General features: G+C 41.4%; 1 protein-coding gene across 1 annotated transcript; it reads left to right on the top strand.

The window, feature by feature from the left end:
• Positions 1-6,842: 6,842 nt before the first annotated feature.
• On the top strand, positions 6,843-24,630 carry USP38 (ubiquitin specific peptidase 38). The gene is made up of 10 exons (XM_054283769.1): positions 6,843-7,565; positions 8,983-9,118; positions 13,576-13,705; positions 13,958-14,059; positions 16,482-16,640; positions 16,991-17,184; positions 17,725-17,818; positions 18,597-18,703; positions 19,769-21,125; positions 24,469-24,630. Exons 1-10 carry the CDS (start codon positions 6,881-6,883, stop codon positions 24,628-24,630), a joined length of 3,126 nt encoding a protein of 1,041 aa, XP_054139744.1. The 5' UTR covers positions 6,843-6,880.
• Positions 24,631-24,967: the final 337 nt, after the last annotated feature.

The following is a 24,967-nucleotide window of genomic DNA, read 5'->3' as shown; positions in this document are numbered from 1 at the left end:
ACCACCCCTATTGAACTAGCGCAAGCTCCATTTAAAATGAAACCAAAATAAAAATGGATTTACAAAATTTCGCATTTCAAAGTATACTTTTGACCCTGCAATGTTTTTCTGTACCCCATAAGTTATTTTCATGGATCTTAAGGAAGCTTGAGGTCTACAAAATTTTCTTAGTGATCCAAATTTTAACAAAGAAGGCAGCTATTCAACCCAAATGATGGTTACTATTCCTTCTGTTGTTATGCATCTCAGCGCATCCAATACCACACACAAGGTATTAAAGTACAGACAGGCTGGCTTTCTTTTGAAGAGTATCACAGATTCCAAATCAAAATATTCTGAATTAAGATACCTGGCTTTGTTACTAAGAAGTCTTCAGGGGATTTGAATTTTGGAGCTGAATTTAAAAATCAAAAAAAATTCCTCAATCTACTGGGTAAATGAAACTGCAGCTGTGCAAACTCTTCAAAAAATTCACTAAACTGCACTGACATTTCTGGCAGAAGATAGAAATTAATTGTACATTCCAATTACCAGTGTGACTGCCCCGTGTCTTAGGGCTAAATTACCCCTTGTGATCTGCTCACTTAAGTGTGAAATCTTTAGGGATGTCTGCACAAGGCCAACACAATGCACTAACGCTGCCCTGCTCTTGGAGGATTTATGCTAGTGGATCTACACCTGACTTCTGTTTCATTAAACATGCTTGCGCATTTGCCGAAAATACTCTTTATTTTCTTCCCCCCATTATTGTCTGGATCTGCTGTGTTCCTCATCCCAGAGCAGTTCACTTGCTAGGTGAAAAAAGATGCCAAGAGATACTTGTGACTGATGTACAACCAACAAATCCAACGATGGCTTAAGTGGAAAGGAAAATCACGGTTATCCCCCAGAACAAAATTCCCAGAAGCTGGGAAAACCAATGCTTAATCTTTGGCAAAATAATCGGAACAAATGAAGTGGCACAGCCTGGGCGAGGGGTTCCATACATGCAAAAATGCTGGATAAGTAAGAGAAATGCTGAAAATGTAAGGTCATAACTAGCAAAGGTACACAGAGATCATCACAGGATGCAGAGATATTGTAATACTGGAAAATCTATGGACTCCAATAAGGTGAATCTTTTAAAATACACACAAATCAAGCCGTGGGCAAATCTCTCAGGAATAAAACTTTTTATCCTGTGAAACTTTACTTTCTACTTTTTTTTTTCTGAATTCCCCATATATTTTTGGACTTGTTTTTAATGATAATATGCGTTTAGTCCTCAATTATGCAATGAAATTACATCCATAAAATACAAAAAAAATAAAATATTATAGTTTAAATAAAAATTTTTATAAAATAAAAATATAACACATAAAACCAGAAGATAGCATCTTTGATATTTGGTCTTGGACAAATTGCATCCTTTTATGGTATCCTTTACAATACACATTGATAATATATGAAGAAGGAGACGGCAGAAATCTGTAAGTTTGAAAGGCGATTTTCACTCCTCATACAAAGAAACAGCAATAAAAACAGGAGATTTATGATACCATTTACTCCTTGATTAAGTAGTAGACATTGTGTGTGTCAGCCAACAGCTAACAGGATTTCAGTATTGGTTCTGCCAAGTGTCTCACTAAAAACTGATAAAAGAAACAGCAGTCTAACTTCAGCTAAACCTGCCACATTTTTACAAATTACAATATGTATCTATTTGGATGCCTGTGCAACTACCCAACATCTCACAAAAATTTCAGGACTATCTCATCACGAAAAACCTGTTAAGTCAGTTGTGCATGCTATGCAAGGAAGTAGAATGCTTCATATTTTCTTCACCTTCTGAATCTCTTCTTTCTTGAGAAAGGTGTGATTTTTGACATCTTTTGGGGAGGATTCAGTCACGTGTGCATTGTTCTCTGCCACAGCCTCACAGCTGATTTCCACAGTCCACCTTCTGTCTAATTCCTGAGTCACAGATGACCTCGCAGGCAATCAACTTTTATTATTTTCTGTCAGATAGCTGGGTTGATGTATAACTCTATTTCTATAAACAGGCCATTTCCTCAGCAGATATCTGAATTTTATCAAATGTATCATTTATCAAATTAAGCTTTTCACAGAGGCTCACTTTTCTGGGTTTAAGGGCAGCCTGTACTTGAAAGAGACGATCACCATCACAAATTTTCCCCTGAAAACAGTATGTATCATTGCACATAAATTTCTACATAATGCCAAATTTTCATATGAACACACTCAAGTCTCATTTGTATTGCAAATTTATGCATGCAAAGTCAGCATCTGCACAAGTAAAATAAATAAAAGATTTCAAAAATTCAGGGGGTTAATCCGATTCTGTATATTTAAACATCTAGGTTCACACATCCCAAACATAAAGGAGTTTATGTCAATTTAAAATCTGGGATGTTTATCGTGAACATGTGCTGCAATGCAAGAGAAAGGAGATATGGAGCCACCAGAAGTTCACTTTTTAGGTTGTCAGGACTTGGAAAAGTTATTCACTTCATACTGCTGAAACACAAAGCTGGCATGTAGATTCTCTCCGGGGTATAGTTGTGAATGTCTCGGGACCTTAAACCTTCCTGACCACTGTGAGACTTCACTGATATAATCCTGAATCTCACAAAGGGAAGAATAACAAGGAGAGTCCAATGCACAGCTGAGTTTCCAGCTGCCCAAATATCAATCTAACCACCATTGTTTCACCATGGCTAGTACGTTCACTTTCTTTAGGGTGTGCATTGAGATAGACATCAGAGAGAAAAGTATATTTGGTAACAAGCAGCATTGTTTATTCCTGTAAGGGAGATTGGAGAGAAAGATGTTGTGTAAAGATTTGCCAGTCATCCTTTTGAGTAAAAGGAAGAAATACAAAATACACTCACCACAGTGGACCAGTGAGTGAACTCCTTACTGAGTTCTTAGTGAAGTACTTAGTGAAGAAGGCAGATGTATCTGGCAAAGAAGCCTGAGTTGAGACACAGCTTTTCAGCCAAAATATATCTGAGCCATGCTGAATCACAGGGATGCTTATTCCTGGAAATTTGCTGTGGCAGGTATTGTCTGTTACTCTATCTCACGTGGATAGGCTTGCCTTTTAAAACACCCCCTTTCTGGCCCCACAATCCACGCTGTGTATGTTAAAGACCTGAGTCTCCTTAAACTTTCTTCATGCCTCAGCCTAATGCTGTGGCAGATTACTGCCACATAAACGTGAAGGAGCTACCTGGATCTCCCACCATTGCTGGACTGCAGCCTTTAATCTCAGCTGTTAATAGTCAGTTCCTGGTCTGAAGCTATGGATGCTTTCAAAGCAATCGCTGCACAGGTCTAGAATACCAAATGCAAGCCCTGGAATATTTCTCTTTTACCACTGAGAAAAAATAATACAGAATTAAAAAGCCACATTCAGTCAGATGTTGCTCCTTGACATGGCAAATATAGTTATTATATGCAAAACTGAATCATGACAGATTGTATCTGCAGGAGGCAAAACAGCTCTGCCAAATCAAAGATTCTCTCCTGAAAAACTAAATAATTGCATCATGATAACAGGTTTCAGTAAGACACTGGGGCCACTGTCTTGATTTTTGGATAAATAAACCTCTGGCCCTGTTGTTTATCAGTTAAATGAACCTTTGGGGACATGCAACAGTGTACAACTAGAACACAGTGATTCAATGTTCAGGCATTTCTAATCAACACTTCTGAACTTCAAACACTTAATTAATAGTCAGCAAACATTATTAATTGAACCTTGCAGTGCTCTCAAGCACCTAGCTACCACTCTTTGTACCTGGCAGGTACCAACCCTGCAGATAATTCAGCTGCTTGCAGGCACCACTGAAGCAGATATGGAGGCCACAAATAGTGCTCAGGAGCTCCTGGTTCATGGTGCAGCCTCATGTCACAGTGGCACCTCAAAGAACAAGCTGTGACTGAAAAGAGAAGCCTGTTTGCTTTCCTGTCTTTAAGATTGTTGAGTTGTGACCGTGTTCACAGGGGTCTGAGGGTGAGGGAAGAGACGAGGATCTGACTCCATGTTTCAGAAGGCTTGATTTATTATTTTATGACATATACTACATCAAAACTATACTAAAAGAATAGAAGAAGGAAAGGATTTTTCATAAAAGATGTCTGTGACATTGAGTTATCACAGAGATACCACCATGGTTAACCTTCTGCTGCTATTTGTGCTTTTTCACAGTAAGAATAATTAGTATTTAATAATATTCATTACTTTTCATGAAACATGACTGGGTGTTTACTTACTTTTTCAGAGAAAGTATTTAAAGACATATTTTGTTCACTAAAGAATGAAATTATTTATAATTTTGTCACATTTAGTAATGTTCTTATATACAGGAGTCAGATTACACTGTAAACAGAGGAACAGTCAGTGTTCTACAATTTAGCTTGTAATTACAGATTGGTAATTGCATATCTAATAGTAAGGTTGTAATTAGGATCATCCCCACAGTTCAGGTCAGTCTTAGCGCTGAGGTCACAGGCAATTCAGTGACTCAACCAAACATCCTCACACTTAACCACTTGTTTTTCATTGCTGGCTCTAATACTTGAAATACAATCATTAAATAAGGACTATGCCTTCTTGGTCATCTGTCTGCAAACAAGATTACTATTTTCAAGCTTCTCTGCTAGAATTACCTTGGCCTCTTTCCATCTATTCACCTCCAGCCATCCATTTTGATTTTTATGGGGGCTATAGATTTTCAGGCCTTCCTGGGGCTTTTGGGAAGAACCTGCTTTATCTACATAGTGCCTTCTGGACTGGGCTGCTTGGACAGAACAGTTCCAAGGCTGTCAGGAAAACTGTTCCCCTATCCCAAGCAGTGGGTACTGCCTCCCCTCCCATCCACACTGCCATGTAAACAAAGGGCAAAGCACTAAAATCCTGCTGGGACCTCTGATTTCCTGGCTCACAGGCACCTCTGGTCCTGCGAATCTGCAGCTGCTCATGCTTTCAGCGTTCCCCATATCTCCATGCTCCTGAAAATCATCCATAAGGTTCCAGCTTTTCAAATTGCTGTTGGAGCTCTTCCACATTTTCTTCCCTATTTGCGGCAACTGCTTCACTCAACATCCCTCTGCTTTTCCTACTCCGTGTGTTCCACAAGCCTGCCACATGACCTCTCTTTCCCCCTTTCTTCCCATTTACTCTCTGAGCACCTTTTCAGCTTCACATACTTCCAAACTTTATTTCTCCTTCCATTCTCCGTGACTCCCTGCCCAGATAAGGTCTCACTTTATCCCTTTACATGCATGTGTCACTGGCAACTTGATTTCAGTGCTTCTTTCTTTCAGAATTCTGTTTTGGATCCTGAGGGGACTCCTCTCCTCTTCTGGCTTCAGAACTCACCATTAACAGTGCTAGGGAAAAAAAAAAGTTCATACTAGTAAACATAAGAGAATTAAAATACTCCTAGTCAAGATGACAGAAGGCAAAGCATTAAGTTCCACAGGTATACAAGCCACACAATCCAGCACCTTCTTCAAGGTTAATTTTTTAATGTATATTTACAACAAAGTCCTTCTGAAAAAAAATAGTTTATTTAGATACCATACCCATACAGGACACTGTACATACACTATTTACATAGTTAAGATGTTGGTAACAGCGTCTGGCCTTTGAAAAAGTTCTTGTAAAGAAGCCCTTGATCAACACACTTTACACTGGACTGTAATAACTTAGCAAATTGCACAGTGGTTTCTAGAACCAGACTTTACATCTGTGAGGATCAAACAGAAAAGTGAAGGACAGAGGAGCAAAGTCCAAGTCATCTAAGCTGTTTAACTGAGCAACTGAAATATTTTATCAACAGGGGGCTCAATTTTCAGGCCATCTCTGAACTTCTTGGCTTTGTGTTGTGTTGTTTGACAGCTGTAGTATCTCACAGCTCGCCCTGGAGAGTTTGTGGGTCTTTTTTCTTACTCTAAAATAAATGGTATCTGTGCCTAAGCTCCAGCTCAGATTCTGCACCTGTTCCACTTCAAATACTAGCAGGGATTAATTAGGCTAATTTCCCGTACTCTCCTGATGCTGAATTACAGGCATTGCTAAACCACATAGCGTGAAGATTTACTGAGAAACAGCAAACCAAGGAGGCTTTGCCCAGCTTATGTCACCAGCAAGCTAGCCTAAAGGATTTTATTTGAGTGAGTGCGGTTTGTCTCCACTTTGTTTACTGGCAATGATGGCTTAAATTCAATTTGTGACCTTTCCTGTTACGTAGTTCTCAAAGAGCTAACGTGAACAAGGTGGATGGAGCTCTGAGAAAGGTGATGCACTGAGTGGCATCCCTGCCCATGGTAGGAGGAACTGCAACTAGATGGCCTTTAAGATTCCTTCCAAGCCAAACCATTCCATGAGTGTACGATAATATTCAGTGTTTGTAATTTGCAGAACTCTTTTTCACTTATTCTCAAAATGCAAAGTACGTTTCCCGCCGCGGCGCTCCCTCCGCCCCCTCACGGCCGGACCCGCCCCCGCCCCGCCCCGCGCTCGCTCGCCATTGGCTGCCAACAGCGCGGGGGGCGGAGCGCGCCGCGGAAAAGCCGGCGCCTGCGCCGTGCTCCCCCCCACCCCCTTCAGACCGGCTTCCCGCTCGCGGGGCTCCGCTTCCGGGTCAGGCCGGGAGTTCCGTCGCGTCCGTCGGGGTCGCCGGGGAGCGGGGCCGGGGCCGCCGCCGCCCGGGCGAGGGGCGGGCGGAGCCGCGAGGGCCGCGGGGGGAGCGGCGGCATTGCGCGGCAGGGCGGCGAGAGGGCCGCGGGGAGGCGGCGGCGGCGGCGGCGGCCCCCGCCGAGGCCTGGTCCGGCCCGCCGCCGCCGCCGCTCGGCCGATGCGCCCGGAGCCATGGACAAGATCCTGGAGGGGCTGGTGAGCTCTTCCCACCCGCTGCCGCTGAAGCGGGTGATCGTGCGGCGCGTGGTGGAGTCGGCGGAGACGCCGCTGAGCCAGGCGCAGTGCCGCGCCATGTTCGCGCTCGGCACCCGGCTGGTGCTGCAGGGCCCCGACCCCTTCCAGCGGCAGGTGGGGCGGCAGGTGCTGGACGCCTACGGCCGCTTCCACCGCGCCGAGTTCGAGGCGTTCTTCAACCGCGGCCTCGTCCTCGGCCTCCTGCAGCGCGGCTATGGCGAGCTGAGCAACCGCGACCCCGCCATCCTCGACTACATCCAGGCGGGGCTGCGCCTCATCATGAGCTGCCCCTCGGTGCTGGAGCTCTTCGAGCTGCTGCAGGTGGAGGCGCTGCGCCTGGTGTGCGAGCGGCCGGCGCCGCCGCTCTGCGCCCGCCTGTGCCAGCTGCTGGGCGACTTCCCGCAGTGCCTGCCCCGCGGCAGGAAGCTCTCGCTCGCCTTCTGCCAGCAGCTGGTGCGCAGCATCGCCCACTTCCAGAGCCAGGGCACCCGCGAGGCCGAGCTGCGCCTCTACGTCTCGCAGGTGAGCCAGGTCAGCGCGCTGCTCCGGAGCGTCTGGAAGGCCGAGCCCGACACGCTGCTGCCCTCGCTGCAGGAGCTCTTCGCTGTCATCTCCGCCGCGGGTGAGCGGGAGCGGCGCGCGGTAACGGGGCGGGGGTTATTCGGAGAGGAGGAAAGCCCTAGCGCAGGCAGTGGGTTATTCGGAGAGGAGGAAAGCCCTGGCACAGGCTGTGGGTTATTCGGAGAGGAGGAAAGCCCTGGCACAGGCTGTGGGTTATTCAGAGGAGAGGAGGAAAGCCCTAGCTCAGGCAGTGGGCGCTCTGCAGGCATTGCCTGATAACTACTGCTTTCTCACCCACATGCTAAAATGCAGCTTCTTGACTGTGGAGAAAGCAAAGCCTTTTTTATTTCCCACCCACCCCCCAAAAGCTAGAGAATACTGGTGGTTTTTTTTTTTTAATTTTTTTGCTGGGGAGCAGGATTGTGTTTGTAAAAACTCCTGATACAGTGCTTTAAATCATATACTGAAATGAGGTTTTGGATGCCCTATTAAGGAAGATTTAAAACTATCAATGTAAAATGCATATAAATATCTCAAAGGCTCTTGCCAAGAAGTTGGTGTCAGACTCTTTGTGTGCCCAGCAACATGACAAGGAGCAAAGGCCAAAAACTAAAACACAGATTTCACCTGAACATGAAGAAGGGCTTGTTTAGGTTGAGGGTGGTGGAGCACAGGAACAGGCTGGCCGTGGAGGTTGTGGAGTCTCTGGAGAGAGGGAGACCCCACTTGTGTGTGTTCCTGTGTTACCTGTTCGAGGTGACCCTGCCTTGGGGCTACATGATCTCCAGAGGTCCCTTCCAACACAGTTCTGTGATTCCATGAAAGGCTACTCTTGCTTCTTGCTCCCTGGAACTGTTTAACGAATAGGGATTTATAAATAGGTGTAAGTAGTCTATGTAAAAGCAATGTATAAAATTTTAGGAAGCATCCAGTGCCTCAGTAATGGAGATGTGGTTGTAAATAGGTCCTTTCTGACTTCTGAAGCCTGTGAAGTACTATAATAATTGCCATTGCAAAGTGCCTTTGCTGTTGAGGCACCTGGGAAACTTGCCATTGCATTTTGCCATCAGTGGTATGGTCAGCAGAGAGTTGCTGGGATGGGATGTGGAGAATACCAGCTGCACTAAATTCCTAGGCTTAATATGAAGTATAATAAACAATTTATGGTACTTCTTTTTAGAAAAATACAAAACCTACTTCTCAATTCCAGTTAGGGTGGAGGAGGAAGGAGTTGGCAGGTTGTCGCTTTCTTGCACGGGTATGAAGTGAACTAATGGCATTTGTAATTGACTGCTATCAATTAATTTATTGATGTATTCTAATTTTGGTTTGGTTTGTGATAATAGAATGCCAGATATAGGATAGGTTTATTGTCACTTTAAACCATGGTGAGGTTGTATGGTAGAACAAGAAGCTTACTTTTTTTTCTATGGGGTTTTCTTTCTAGTTCCTTACATTGTCATATTCAATTGTTGCAGATACTTCATTTGAGCCTTCTGTTGCACTGGCAAGTCTTGTGCAGCACATACCATTGCAGATGATTACAGTACTCATCAGGAGCCTTACTACAGACCCTAATGTGAAAGACACAAGTATGACTCAAGCTCTGTGCAGGTAATCTATTTAATTGTCAAGGGAGAGAACAGTCTCTTTTTTTGATCTTGCCTTTCTTGAAGCTGTTACTGAAGTTCCAGTAAAAAAAACAACAAAACAAAAGTGTGAAGAAGAGGAACTTTTGAAATGGTTTTCTAAGTCCCATGGTTTCAGTTTAAGGTTGCTGCCTTCATTGCTATTGTGGCTTCATTCTCCAGCCCAGCCCGGGTGGATGAAGAGGGTTAAATAGAAACTGAGAGGAAACATCTGTGTTCTTCTTAGATGACATCTTAAGTGAGGTCTGCTGCCTTATGGAAGATGGTGTAAGTAGGAAACTGCTTAGGATTTACAGTCAAGCTGAGAAACAAGGCCTTGTTTTCAGAAGATGAACCTTTCTGCTTTTCCAAGAAGCAGGATAGCATTCTCATGTGATAGTAACCATCAGCTCCTGCTCAGAAGAAAGGAGCCAGTTCTAAATGAGTTTTACTGCTTAGCTTTGAGGGATTTTTTTCTGCTTAGGTGTTTTAATTTTTTTTTTTTGAAGGATTCACAGAGAACAGCTTCTATTACTCTTTTCACTCAAACCTTCCTAGGTTTTTTGGGCATTCTTTGAATGACAGAGAAATAGGAATTATATAAAAGCAATTGCATATTATGTTTGTCACTAATCTAACCTTGAGTGTGGTGTAGATGAGTAGCAGTGTAAACAGACTGGGATTCAGATTGCAATTGTGACTGGTATCTTCAGATATGTGAATAATAGTGATGCAGAAAAATGGCAGTGATAGAAGGATGAAGACCTTGAAATTGGTGGATTTTTCTTTGAAATCCGATTGAAGAAGCTGTTATTGAGTACTGAAGGGTAGGAAAATGGGTAATGCAGTTAAACAGGGGACTACTAGAAATCTGTATTGTTTAAAAAATAATTTTTAAGAAGCCTTAATCAAAGAGTTCAGTGTCTGCAATATGATTATTTTCAAGTACATCCATTTGGGTGTACTCTTATACTTAAGCATTCGTGTAGTGTAGCACTTGAATATCTTGGTGGGCTTTCTCACACTGAAAACATTCCTTGTGTTTACAGTAAGTTGAGAAGCTGTATTTCTGTTGAAAACATAATGAAAAGAAGCAGCATTAGTAATACAATTTGGGGTGAGACATATTGTATAGGGACTTCAAGGGAATCCCCTTGGCTGAAGAGATTTCAACAAAGCTGTGTTCCCAATCTAAAGGTCAGACCTGGGAAATTCAGGATTTGGTCATGGTGATAATTTGCCAGTAATGTGCTGGTGATTCATTTTCAAGTTAGTGTAGTTTTAACATTTCTGTTGCATTGCTGCATCAAGATAGTATAGTCATAGAACTGTTATAGTAGGAGTCCTAGTAAAATCTATGTATTGTATAAGTGGCCTTGCCCCAATCCTAGTAGTTCTAAATGGGCTGCAGCTGTGGTGTCCTTAATTGGGCAGCAGCTGTGGCTAATGAAGATAACTGGGATAGAAGGGGGTGGGCTGGCTGGTCAGGGAGAGCCTTGGAGGAGCCCTGGTGAAGAAGCAGGAGCAGCACTGCTGTGAAGAGCTGCGTGTGAGAAAACCACCCAGAGGGTATGGGACTCTAGAAATATGATAACAACAATATGAATACAACAAACTGTAGCTTGAGAACACCTTTGCTGTGTGCCTCTGCTTAGGGAAGCAGTGCAGTACTGAGCTTTAGTTACAGCAGGAGCTGTTATTATCAAATAAGTGCTTTTTTTTTTGGTACCAGCCATGTAATGGGTGAATTTTTCTCTTGCTTTTGAAAGGGAAGGGTAATCTTACTTGCTTTGTTCTTTCTTTGAGGTAATACTCTCTCTTCAGAGCCTCTAGCTTTGTTCCATGGAACCTTGTTGGTTCTATGGAGCTTCATGCCAACATTGCATCCAGTTTCTTTTTCTACCTCTGGCAGCCCCTTGCAGTTATGGCTCTCTTCTGGCTTAGTGAAGCAATTGTTAAGAGGTTAATGCAGCTGGAATGTCTGGAGCACCAAATGGCTCTGCTGTCATGGGGCTTGCAGCATTCCCAGGAGGTGCAGAACTCCAGGCACAACAAGGTCTGATGAGAGTTAGTAGAGCTTTGGTGGCTGTAAATTAGAGACCTTGTTGCTCACTTCCTAAGTATAGCATCTGTGGGACTGCAGAATCTTTCTGAAGTTGAGCACAGAATAGTAAAAATTTATATTTAACACACTCATAAGTTGAGTTTGCTCAGGGTGGGCGGTACATTAGACACAAGATCATGTTAGAATTTGGCTTGAGCTGTCTCATCAAGCCTTACCTGAAGCATCAATGAGCAAAAGCAGAAAATTGTTGAATCTCATTGAAGATATATGGGTACTTTAAGAGTCTACCTCAGAAGTCTGGGAGGAAATGAACTGGCTGAACTCAGGATCCTGACAAGTATAATGCTTCGTTGCACTTCAACCCAAGTATCTTTGTTAAGAGAAACTGAAAATTTTGCTGAGAAAAACTCCGGATATAACCAGGTGCTCTGTCCTATTGGAAAAAATGTAAAAGACTTGTAAGTTATTGGGGGTGACAGGTAGTCAGAGGATCTTCTGTTGCTGTTTTGGGATTTTTCCCCTAATCTGAGGGATTTTTTTCCATTATCTGTGCTGCCAGATTGTTTGATGTGGTGGAGATACTTTGTGAAAGAAGTTACTGTCTGTGATTGCACAAATAATTTTCTTTTCAAAGATATCAAAAATACTGTCCTTACTAGCCATATATGTGGGTAAAAAAACCTACTGATTTTAAGGTGGTATGAGGAAGAAGGTCCTCCTGAGGCTTTTAAGGTTTTCTTAATCTAGTCAAACCCAAAAAAGCAATCCTCTCTTCATATTCATAATCATCATGGCCCATACTAGTATCTGCCTAAAAATGAGCACTCATTGATTGCAACAGAGCAGAAGCCAAGTAAATGCAACCAAAGTACCTGGTCTTCACCTACCAGATATAAAATGTGATGCCTTTTAGGACAGTCTCAATGAGTTCACTTCTGTCTCTTCTGGCTTTTGTTTCTGCTTTCAAAATCATTAACTCTCAGGTGAACAGTCAGATGTTTCAGAATAGTGGTTCAAATGTAGGACTCTACAGAATATTGTCTAAACAGTTAAGAAAGCAATATATTGTCATTGGGTTTAAATTAGCTCTGCAGGTGTTTCTGACTCCTGAAAAATACCAAGCCTACAAATCAAGGAGGGGAAGATTTGAACATGATTGGTTTGTGAGTTGTGGGGTCTTGTTTTTAGGTTTAAGGTTATTTCTTCACAGACAAAAAGTCTGGGCCTGTGTTTTTGATTCTGTATTTCAGAGGATATATGGAAAGGTTGCTCAGGATAAACATTCTTGAATTCAATACCTTAAGGAAATAAGAGCTTTGTGTAAATTCAGAGCACTGATTATGATGTTGCCATGTTTTTTTCCTTTTTTTTTTATAGTAATATGGATGAAACTTGGTAAGATTTGTGCTTGTTTGTTAAAAAGGCAGTTCTAAAGATCCCTTATTTTAGAGAAGCCTATGTGCATATTCTAAGATATATACATTATAACTTGTCTCAATATCTGTCCACTCTTGTGGTAGAAAGTTTTTTCTTCCACCTAGTGCTGCCAAATTAGTGCTGCCTCATCTTGTTTGAAGAAGGGAATCTTACAGACAATTAAAGAAAATTCAAAATATTACCAAGTAAAATCTCAGAAGAACAAAGCCTAGATACCATGTTTTAGCTGGCACTCCCTTACAATATTGTCTGTGTCTTAGGATTGTTTCAGCTCATCTGCCTGTCTGCCTTAAGGATCAGGATAAACTAACTGTTGATTTAAAATACCTCTGGTTTCTGTTCCTGATATTTCACTGTATTTTCTAGGCACAGGAGGTCCCTTCACTTTTTTCTTAGTTCAAGTGAAATGATCCCTTTTGATATTTTTGTAGCAGACTCCAGACTGCTCAGTGTATTTAAAATGACTAGATTTTACTATTAATTGAGAGTGTTTGGAGTGGCTTCTGGGAGTGTAGTTGTAAGTTGGAGAGTCTTCCTTAGCAGTGAGTTTTGGTCTGCTTTGGAGTAAAAGGTGTTAGAGGGGAGGTTACCAGGTACAGGCACTTGTTCAGCAGTAAGTTTTTGCTATATGTTAGCTCAATGTCTGTAACATCAGAGTGCATGTTGTAGACCTGTTTGGAGAAGCAATACAAAATATTGACTTTTTTATGGTAAGGTATTTCTGGGGATGCATATTTACTTCAAATGTATTAAATAAATCATTATTGATTTCAGAGTTAAATTACTTGAGGTATAATCAAAATTATTTTACCACTTGCCCAGCATTGCTGCATTACTCATTGTGAGTCTTACTGTGTAAGCATGTTGCAAGCATCTGTTTTGTTGAGGTTAAAGTTAGCAGCATATTGTTGTTTAATATTTTGTGTTCTCCTGTTTTGCAGAATGATTGATTGGCTGTCCTGGCCTCTGGCTCAGCACGTGGAAACGTGGGTGATTGCACTGCTGAAAGGATTGGCTGCAGTCCAGAAATTTACCATCCTCATTGATGTCACCCTGCTTAAGATCGAATTAGTACGTTGGAAAAAAGCATTCAAAAAAGGGAGAGGGAAAGGAATTGCTACCAGCTATGCAGTTGTGCAGCATCCTTTTTATTGTAACATACAGTATCTTCTTATTCTGCAAATATGATGTAAATGCATTTATGGCTGTCACTTGCATGTAATGGTTTTGTCTATTTCAAATGGCTGTGTGTTTGAAGACTTTTTTTGTGTTAACTGAAATTTTACTTTGCAGATTCACTGAAATAAATGTGGGTTTTTTTAGGTCTTTAATCGACTTTGGTTTCCTCTAGTGAGGCCTGGTGCCCTTGCTGTCCTTTCCCACATGTTACTTAGTTTCCAGCATTCTCCGGAAGCTTTTCATTTGGTGAGTTACTAAATAATTGTTTTCCAGTGCTTTGAAATGTCACTCACTGTGTAGTTTCTGAAATGGGTGTGAAGAGCAGCAGAATTGATATGCTTGGGTTTTGTCTGTTGGAAGGCTGTAGAATCGGGTTCCTGTGGTTATAGGAAGGCTTTTTAGATTCCAGATTCAAGCACTTAATCTATAACTGGAAACAAGCATTGTCCTTCCTTGTATGTACCTGTTTCTGGCTAGAGTATGTGGGCATCACATTTTAACTGCATGCTTCTGGAAATCCATTTTATGTGTGCGAGATTTGCTGATCAAGTTGGATGGCAAGTAGGTTTTTGAGGACAGCTGTTTGGGAAAAACAGGTAACAGAGATAATCTGCTCTGTGTGACCTGGTCACCCTGAGTAGGCTCATGAGACCCAGGAGGCTGTGCAGTCTGTGTCAGTGTTCACGGGCAAATTGAAGGTCACCATTTCTAATGATCCCTTTTCAAAATGCGTTCCATTAGTTAAGGCCATGGGTAGGGTGTGAGAGTGACTGTGTCAATACAGCAACGTGTTCCCACACTTGGCATTCAGCTTAAAGCTTAGGAGAACATCTGAGTTTCAATAGTAACAGCCTGGCACTGTCTCTGTACCTGTTTCCAAGGCTCTGAAGGGGCATAAAGCCCTTTGTCTAATGTCAGAGGAATTGCCTTATGCCCCTTACGTTGGCTTTTGCCGAGAGATCTCTGAAGTTTCTCCGGTGCCCTGATCTTGTCTTAGGATAGAAATTTGAGTTACAATTAAAAGCTCTGAATATGTTCAAAGCATAAATATTTCATATGTTTTTCTGTCTTTTCTTTTTTCCTGAGAGAGACAAAACATTAGACAAAATGTAATATATCAGATAGCCAGATAGCCTATTCTAGTAAGAGGAATTTGATTTACCAAAGAAAATTTCTATTGGAGGCTGCATGCTGTCATGTGTTAGTATCTCCCTGCAAGATTTCATGACCATTTTAAACCATTTTCTTCACTATCACTTATTTGTGCTACTACCATTTAGTATTCTGTAATATCTTCCTTCACTTTAAGTACTTGTTTACTTTTTTAGTAACAAATGGTCTGATTATGAAAGTGTCAAATGCACATTTGATAAATAGAAATTAATTTCATACGCATTACCAAGTAAATTACATTCCATTTCCTTACACTTGAGCATCATTAAAGTAAATTATTTTGATATTTTTGTAGCAGAAGCAGTCTTGTACTTACGTATGATGTAGAACTCATGATCATCAAAAATCTACTGATATATAGAAGTTTAATGCAACCTTGAGCCAGAAGAGATAATTCTGTGTATTCAAAGTGTAACTTGCAGTATTATCCAGCCTGCAGAATTTTACTCTTTGGCAGAACTGAGAACCTACCCTTTTTCTCTTCTTCCCATGTGCTTTGTCTGTTCAGTGTTATCGTATCTCAGATACAAATCTGTGTTTCGCACCTAGCCTTTTTTACTTTGGTGTTTTGAACTGTATTGGTTCTTGTAATTGCTATGCCTTCCTCAGATTCCTATCTTCTTATGATTCCCCTTCTGTACTTTATGCTTTTAGCTTAAAAATTGTTTGGAAGTAATTAATGATGAGAAATTATTCTATCAGCTTCTTTCACAGTTAATCAATCTTAATTGCTTGGAGACTGGCAAAGGTGTCTGCTTTGAAGTAAACTTCTACCTGATGTCTTAAGGCTAATGTCTTGCACATTTAAAAGTAGAGAGCTGTGCTGAAGAAGAGGAAGGAGATGAAGTCAACATTTCTGATTCCAATCTGGCCAGTTTGAAGTACTCCTGAATCTGAACTAAGTCTCAGATAGATTACTATAGCTGTGGTGAACTTTCAGCTCGTAGTAAATGTCATGGTTGTGGTTTATGGAGCTGAGCTGCCTCACTAGGTGGAGCTATGGGCCAGTTTCCTTCTTGTAGGAATAGCAGGAATTTAGTCATTGGCTCCCAAGTCCAAGCATTAGATTCTGTTAAAGGAAAATTTAGAGGTTTGTTTTAAAAACTGTATCTGTGAAATCAGAACAAGATACTAAACTGTTAGTGGTGGCACAAAAGCAGAATGTTTGCTGTTAATATCCTTAATAAGATGAGTACTTTTGGACACTTGACTGTTTAAAACCTTAGCATGCACCTTTTTAAGTTCATAAGGTTCCTTTTAAAACTTGCTATGTGAGCTAAAGAGCATTGAATAATTAATTGTGCTGCTTGAAAACTGTAATGTATGTTTTTCAAGTCATTGTTTCTCAACCACTTCTTATTAAATAACATAAGATCTCCTGTCATTTGGCATGTATAAACCAATGAAGTTCAATTAAGTATTTTGTAGAAGAAAAAGAAAAAGGGAGAAAATGGAGTTAACACCTTTTTGCTTATTTCTTTGTTTTCCCGTTTAGATTGTCCCACATGTGGTCAGTTTGGTTCACTCCTTCAAGAGAGATGGCTTGCCTTCCAGTACAGCCTTTTTGATGCAGTTGTCAGAGTTGATACACTGTATGATGTATCATTATTCAGGTTTTCCAGAGCTCTATGAACCCATTCTGGAAGCTATTAAGGTACATGAGGAATGTTAAGAGCATGGAATGGTTCTTGTTTTCCCAGAGGTGAAGCTGTAGTTCCACAGATGCAAATTTGTTAGCACTTGCACACAGAGAAAAGAACTAAGCACATAATCTGATGTCACTCTTGTTTTTGCAATCTAAAATGAGGATAAAGCTTTGAAGAAGGTGGTTGGGGGAGGGAAGGGAACAAGGGAGGGCAGTCTATTGTATCTGCTCAGCTATCAGGGGCAGCAGCAAGACCTTGAAGGAGAACTGGGGAGCAGGGGAGATACAATGCTGCTCAATGGCAACAAACAAACAGAAACAAATAAACCTATTAAGCGTGTTAAATGTTTCTCTTGTAGGACATGCCCAAACCCACTGAAGAGAAGATTAAGTTGATCCTCAGTCAGAGTGCCTGGACTTCTCAATCCAGTTCTTTGCCATCTTGTTTATCTAGACTTTCTGGAAAATCTGAAACTGGGAAGACAGGCCTAATAAATCTAGGAAATACTTGCTACATGAACAGTGTTATTCAGGCACTTTTTATGGCTACAGAGTAAGTGCTTCTTAACAGCTTTTTTAATTGCAAATCTTGCAGTTACTGCATCCTTGATTTTCACGGAATAGTAACTTGTCCTGGGGTCTCTTACCTTGCTATAGCTGAGTGGGTTGTTTTGCACTCAGTTACTGGTTGCTTTGTTCAAGTTCAGCTCTGGAAACTGCAGTTTTAGCCACTAAAAATCCTGATCCTTCTACCCAGTGTCAAAAGAGAGGTCCTTTTTCCCTCACTGTCCTTGCTCACTGCTGTATTGTAAAAATTTTTGGTGATGCTTTTGTTATACTCTGGAAGGGTATTAAAAAAAGTCTGCCTGTATCCCATTCCTACACATTTAAATGTTTAAAGACATGGGTATTTTGCAGTGTTAATTCTTACCATACAGTAATTTTATATCTGCACTAGAGCAGAGTTCCAGTATTAAAGGAAGTGTTATGTGCTTTGGTTTCTTTCAGTTTGATGTAATTATCCGAGCTGGAATGATAACTGAATTGTTAGAAGTCTAGCTAGGAAAGTCTTTCATTTGTCTCTCTCTTTCAGTTTCCGAAGACATGTTTTATCTCTGAATCTAAATGGCTGTAATTCCCTAATGAGAAAATTACAGCATCTTTTTGCATTTTTGGCCCATACCCAGGTATGTCAGTTTTTCATCTGTTTTTCTTTAAGCTTAGATCTATGTACCAAAATTGAGAAACAAACATGATGCCATGGGAATCCTCTTGAGTATTTCAAGTATAAATATTACATTTTTGTATGGGAATCAGTCTGCCTTCAAATGCTCAGATGGTGTGGATGGACTTAGAAATACACATTTCTCTAGGTGGAATATGTTGGAGTTTTGTTGTTTCTATTTATAGGTAGTGATAGGTTTTCTTTGAGGAGAAAGAATGAGAAAATCCAAATAAGACCTCAGTTGATATACAAGCTGATTTTATGTGTCTTTCTAGGGTAAACTGTGACCTTCATTGATTTTTACACTGAATTTGATTGTAGTTCAAATTCTAATGTGAACATTATTAGCTATTCAAAACATTTTGCTAATGCTGGAAAGGCTCAAGACAGCTTCAAAATAGATGGGTCCTTATGAAGTACTGGTGTTCTGAAGAAAGCAAACAGGTTTTTTTAACTCACCAGCAAGAAAGGTAGCTGCTATAATACCTAGCTTGTACTCACTAAACATGACAATTTGCTGGCAGGATAAACTATTTGTATCTTTGTACTAGAGGTGATTGCCACAAAATTAATGGCTCTCCCTTCGTATGATTAAGTTGTTTAAATGTTTGTGTACCTTGTGTTTCATTCAGCTACTCTGTGATAATGTAGTCCATAGTTCAGCTGTTAATGTTAAAATAATATAATCAACTGAAGTTATTATATTACAACTGTGTAACCTTGTTCTCTCACTTGAACAGAGGGAGGCCTATGCTCCTAGAATTTTCTTTGAAGCTTCCAGACCACCGTGGTTCACTCCTCGGTCCCAGCAGGACTGTTCAGAATATCTCAGATTCCTGCTGGACAGGTAGGGTTGTGGTGCCATGGGTCGCAATGAACCTGCAGCCTCACCATGCAATGCTGAGCTCCTAGGAGCAGTCTTGGAACAGTTCCAGTGCATGAGTGGGGATCAGGAATGTTCAACCTCATTCCTCTCTATAGTCTACAAACTGCTTTTCTTCATGGGTTTAATCTGTAGTGAACTCTGGATGCCATAATGAATCCAGATAATTGAGAGCATGTGATGGTGGTAACAATGTGCCACTTTTATAAATCTAAATGTGGGTGTTATGTTTAAGTTGTGGTCCTGTTGTTCAATTAATAGCAGTTGGTGAAAGCAGTTTAGTTGTGCTTCTGGAATTTCATGTTGGTGGAGACAGCTATATTTCATACAAGGTGTGCAAGTCACAAAGAGATGTACATGTCTTTATAACCAGTTAATTAAGCAAGCAAATTAGCTGTGGCAGAGATAAATCAGTAATACCTACATTTATTAAGAATGCTTTTTATTTTTGGCTTGCTCAAGAGGACTTAAGCAGTATTACTTTAAGACACATTCTGCTCTTGGGGAAATTTATCTCAATAGTGAAATAGTGTTCTCTCTTTTTTTATCTCCATGTTTTGGGTTCCTCTTTCAGTTTGGATTTTCTTGCCACAGAACTGTCTTGGCTGCAGAATTCTGCCATTTTCTTTGTTTATAGCCAGACTATTTCCAAATAGTTACTTTTTCTCTTACCAAGTGTGACATACAGGCCCAGTCAACTCGGGAGCTGATTTATTAACACAATGTAATGGTAAACAATAAAAACATTGTTAGGTTTCTTTAATATTTGCCAGTTTTTTCAATATATCCATTGTGTTCTGTTATATATAATGAGACCCACAATAAATGTATTTGTGCCACTTGTACTCTAGTTGGGAACTCTATGCTTCAGCTTCCTTATATAAAAAAAATAACAAACAGATTTTTTTAGTGTAAGATACTTTAGCAACTTCACCATCTGTGGTTTTTAGCTGGAAAAAAAATCTGAAATAGTGTGGCAGTATTTGGAATATAGCACAGTTACTTGGATTTATCTTCCTTTGTTTTCAGGTTGCATGAAGAAGAGAGAACTTTGAAAGCATTGTCTTCAGCAAAGAGTTCTGAAAGTGTTATGGCTGACAAGTCCCAGGCACAAGAAACTGCCCATAAAACATTTACTGAAGCACCTTGTATGGAAAGTGAAGAAAGAACTCTAATAGAGAAGATGTTTGGGGGAAAATTGAAGACTAACATATGCTGTTTGAACTGCAAAAGTATGTCTCAAAAGGAAGAAGCTTTCACAGATCTCTCTTTGGCTTTCTGTCCCCCAGCTTCCTTAGAGAATGCTGACCCAAAGTGCATAGAACATTCTGAAGTGAAAGATGACTACATGGTGCAAAGCAGTGCTTCAGCCACCAGTCCTGATGCAGAAACACCTCTCAGTAATTTGGAAGTGAATCATGGATGTGACACAATAATGAATGAAGGAACCATAGATTTTTCTAGTGAGCCAAGCTCTGAGAACACCACAATTTCTGAACTCCAAGTTGAAAATAATGGGGATATGTCTCAGAGTCTAGTAGGTAAAAATACCCTGTCAGTTACAGACTTGCTCAATTATTTTCTGGCACCTGAAATCCTTAGTGGAGACAACAAATATTATTGCGAAAAGTGTGCCTCTTTACAGAATGCTGAAAAAACTATGCAAATCATTGAGGAACCTGAATACCTCATTCTCACTCTTCTGAGATTTTCATATGATCCAAAATGTCACATAAGGCGCAAAATCTTGGACAATGTTTCTCTGCCACTCGTATTGGAGCTGCCAGTGAAAAGAACAACATCTCCTTTGGCTGTTGTTTCAGGAGGCTGGTCTGTTGGTGTGGAGATTTCTGACACTGGAGAAAACCTTGCTAAAAAGCTGAAGCCCTCTGGTGCTGATGAAGTGACCTGCCCACAGCTGGTGCCCTATGTGTTGAGCTCTGTGGTGGTGCATTCTGGGGTGTCCTCTGAAAGTGGACATTATTATTCATATGCTAGAAATGTTACTGGATCAGGGCCTTCAGGGCTCTGCCACCAGTCTACAGCTCTCTCTTTAGTTGCTCCTCAGGATAGGTTGTTTACAGAGGAGAGTCCTTGTACTGTTGTAGAGAATGAGCTGGACACTGAGATGCCAAGGGAATGGTTTCTGTTCAATGACAGCAGAGTGACATTTACCTCATTTCAGTCAGTCCAGAAGATCACCAGTAGATTTCCAAAGGACACTGCTTATGTTCTGTTTTACAAAAAGCAGAACAGCACCTGTGGCTTAAACACCAATCCAGCAAACGACCTGTGGGTAAATGGAGACCCTCCTCTACAAAAAGACCTCATGGATGCTATTACAAAAGATAACAAACTGTACTTGCAGGTAAGATGGAAATTTTGTGTAAAGGGTGTCTCCTCAAGCCTCCCAAGAGGCAGTCTACAGGAAAGAATACAGTAGCTTTTAAGTACTCTGTCATATTAACCATAAATCACCAGTGTGGCTTCATCTTGGTGTTGCTGGACAGGTTTTGTAGTAAGGTTGTCACTGGTAGATGGGAAATTTCAAGGGAAATGGCACAAACTCAGTTCAGTTTAAAGTTTGAGTGGAGATGCTCGTATAGGTCATTTAACCACTTGCCATTCCATATGGGAGAGGCTTCAAGCAGTTCAAACTTTCATTGCCTTTATGGAATTACAGGAGTGGCTCAAGTTGACTTAAAAACTTCTAAGTGGTGTTCTTACTGGTGGATTCTCAGTTGTAGTGAAGTTTGGCTTCTAAAACTGTGCTTACTGAGATGCTGGAACGACTGAAATGATGCCCAGGTGTGGGTGACTGGGTTCCATTTTCCCTTTGCTGCCTCTGCCATATTCTCTGTGGGACCAGTGCTTCCAGCAGCACACTCCCTGTGTCCTGAGAGCCTCACCTCGCTGTGGCAGCCTTTTGGTTTGCTGGGAAAAGAAAACAATGCTCTCCACACTTGGATGTGTCTTTCTTAGAGCATTGCTGCTTTTTTCATCTTCTAGGAGTAAAAGTATGTTTTAAGATGTGTTATTTCACTGTTAGTTCAGAGTTCTAAATTAATTTTTCCAGCTAAGTTAAGAATATATTGTTCTGTCCTGAGAAAGCCTTTAATTTTCAGAAAATATGTTCAAAAAATTCTGTACCTTACTGTTTTTGTTTTGCTATTGCATATCGGTTTACCACATGGCAAATGAAGATGTTTTCAGTATAAATAACTAAACCTGCAATATGGGTCGCTCCCACTCTATTTAAAACAAATTTTAAAACCCTTACTGCAAATAAATGGAAAGCAAGGGGGGATGCTCTGCATATTCTGAGTCCAGAGAACTGTATTGACTATCAAGTTTTACTTACCTATTGTAGTACTTGTGGGGATAAATATAACAACCTGAAAATATTAAATGTTTTAGAAATAAGGTGCTTGTAAAAACACCAGTTGTATAAGGTAACTAGTTTGGTAGTGTAGTTTTTTTTAACTAAACAGGCTATTTAGGCAAGGTCTGCTTTTTTAATCAAAATCTGTGTTTGATTTCTGGTACTACAAGTTTTAAATATTTCCTTGTTTTTCCTAGTAAACATACGTAGTTTTTGGTGTGTCATAGTTAGCCAGATGCTTAGGACTCCACATATTGCTGGAGATAGCATAATACTGTCTTCAGGAGTATGGCCAGCACAACTGTGTAGACAGTGTCCTCCAAATATCTTAATTTTTAACATGAGTATGCATTTCAGTCCTTAGTAGTGTACAATAGTTTCAAACTTAGGCTGTGTTTTTGACGAGGGCAAAATAATTTAAATTCACAAGGTCTACTTTTAGCACCTGTGAAAGTATTTGGTCAAGACCTCAGTTTAGTGGTTTCATGGTAGTATAATGCAGTCAGGGAGAATGGAAGGGTGACCCCTGTAGCTACTGCAACCCTGTTCCAAAGTTTGCTCTCATTGCCTTTAGGGAGGTGTGTGGTGATGAAGTGTCATGTGGAGGCAGCAATCAGTATGAGCCTTAGCACTGGAATGCTTTCAGTTTGTTGCCAGGTCCATTGTCTTTAGCCTTCAAGAGCCAACATCTGCCTTCTCTCCCTCAATTTTTGAAGCTCTTGGCCAAGCTGAGAAAGGTATACTAAAGATAGAAAATTGCTGCAGGGTTTATTGAACTAGGTGGCCAGAGACAAAATAGTGCACGACACGTCTAATGAAGGAAAAGCATGTGGCTCATCCCTTTCTTAGATGTCTCAGGCCTCAGGAGCATTCAGCTGAAAAAGCAGCTGGCAGGCAGCAGAGCTTTCGTGTTCCTTCCACTTGTGCAGGTACATTTTTCAGCAATTGACTCTGATTTTTATCAAGTTCTTGAGAGTTGCAGAGACTTGCTATGTTGTAACAGTTAGCATAGCAATAATAATTGAAAGCTTAAAAGCTGCAATGAATAGAAACTAGATAAAAGGCCAAAGGATGGACGAGCTATGTGAGTATATTGCTATCCTATGCAGTTGATGGAGTGGAATGAGGAAGTGTCTTTAATGAACATTAATATAAAGGTTTTACCTTTTGGCTTTGCAACCAACAAGAAGAGCACATGACAATTGCCAGGATGAAAATTTATATTAAACATGTATCAAAAGCTGTTTTGTTAACTTCTCATCAGCAGTCTCATTTTTAGCGATGTCCCACATTGCTACAATACAATTTCAGCATGAACTCAGATGGATTTATTTTGTTTCATTTATGCATGCTGACGATCAGGGAAGTTGTACATCCTAGGCTGGCTGGGGATGATCAACTTAACAGTTCAGCTTAGGTGTTCACTGGAAATGAGTGATGCTGCTTTAGAAGCCGCTTTAGGGGTGTGAGGTGGTGGGTTGGGTTTATTTAATTGTGTTTACTGTGTCATTGCAGGAGCAGGAGCTCAGCGCTCGGTGGGTTGGGTTTATTTAACTGTCTGTACTGTGTCGTTGCAGGAGCAGGAGCTCAGCGCTCGGTGGGTTGGGTTTATTTAACTGTCTGTACTGTGTCATTGCAGGAGCTCAGCGCTCGGTGGGTTGGGTTTATTTAACTGTCTGTACTGTGTCATTGCAGGAGCAGGAGCTCAGCGCTCGGTGGGTTGGGTTTATTTAACTGTCTGTACTGTGTCGTTGCAGGAGCAGGAGCTCAGCGCTCGGTGGGTTGGGTTTATTTAACTGTCTGTACTGTGTCATTGCAGGAGCTCAGCGCTCGGTGGGTTGGGTTTATTTAACTGTCTGTACTGTGTCATTGCAGGAGCAGGAGCTCAGCGCTCGGTGGGTTGGGTTTATTTAACTGTCTGTACTGTGTCGTTGCAGGAGCAGGAGCTCAGCGCTCGGTGGGTTGGGTTTATTTAACTGTCTGTACTGTGTCGTTGCAGGAGCTCAGCGCTCGGTGGGTTGGGTTTATTTAACTGTCTGTACTGTGTCGTTGCAGGAGCTCAGCGCTCGGTGGGTTGGGTTTATTTAACTGTCTGTACTGTGTCATTGCAGGAGCTCAGCGCTCGGTGGGTTGGGTTTATTTAACTGTCTGTACTGTGTCATTGCAGGAGCTCAGCGCTCGGTGGGTTGGGTTTATTTAACTGTCTGTACTGTGTCATTGCAGGAGCAGGAGCTCAGCGCTCGGTGGGTTGGGTTTATTTAACTGTCTGTACTGTGTCGTTGCAGGAGCAGGAGCTCAGCGCTCGGTGGGTTGGGTTTATTTAACTGTCTGTACTGTGTCGTTGCAGGAGCAGGAGCTCAGCGCTCGGACCCAGGCGCTGCAGGCGGCCGCAGCCTCGTGCTCGTTCCGGCCCCACGGCTTCGATGACAACGATCCCCCGGGGAGCTGCGGGCCCACGGGGGGAGGCGGAGGGGGCGGCTTCAGCACCGTGGGCAGATTGGTCTTCTGACTGTGAGCACAGCCGGGAATACACCGGGTCCGCAGCAGCCCGGCACTGCTGAGGGCTAATGAAGTACCCAGCTCTGCCCAAGCTGGATCGGGCTTTGAGACTTGGTCCTTGTCCAGAAGCAAATAGTAGTGGGGTTTTGGTTATGTTTTATTTGAAATAAATAAGCGCATAATGGAAAGAAACCTACCTCTTCAAGTTCAGTTGCTTTCTTATTAAGGTATGCTTGCCCAGAAAACTAAGATTTTTTTTTTAAGTAAATGATGATGTTGCATTAAACTGAACAAAAATGTACTTATGTCAGTTTCTCTTGTCCTCATCCACTGAATGAAGAAAGTTC

This window comes from Melozone crissalis, unplaced genomic scaffold (assembly GCF_028551555.1).
Source record: "Melozone crissalis strain CALT ecotype California unplaced genomic scaffold, PUWL_Pcris_2 ptg000039l_1, whole genome shotgun sequence".
Lineage (NCBI taxonomy): Eukaryota > Metazoa > Chordata > Aves > Passeriformes > Passerellidae > Melozone > Melozone crissalis.
This window is presented reverse-complemented; position numbering and strand designations above follow the sequence as displayed.

What these genes read in the sequence shown, in the direction of transcription:
- USP38 (XM_054283769.1), top strand. Translation starts at nt 6,881, where the DNA reads ATGGACAAGATCCTGGAGGGGCTGGTGAGCTCTTCCCACCCGCTGCCG. An exon ending in CCCTGCTTAAGATCGAATTA is followed by an intron (nt 13,706 to 13,957) that starts GTACGTTGGAAA and finishes GGGTTTTTTTAG; the next exon opens with GTCTTTAATCGACTTTGGTT. An exon ending in GCACTTTTTATGGCTACAGA is followed by an intron (nt 17,185 to 17,724) that starts GTAAGTGCTTCT and finishes TCTCTCTTTCAG; the next exon opens with TTTCCGAAGACATGTTTTAT.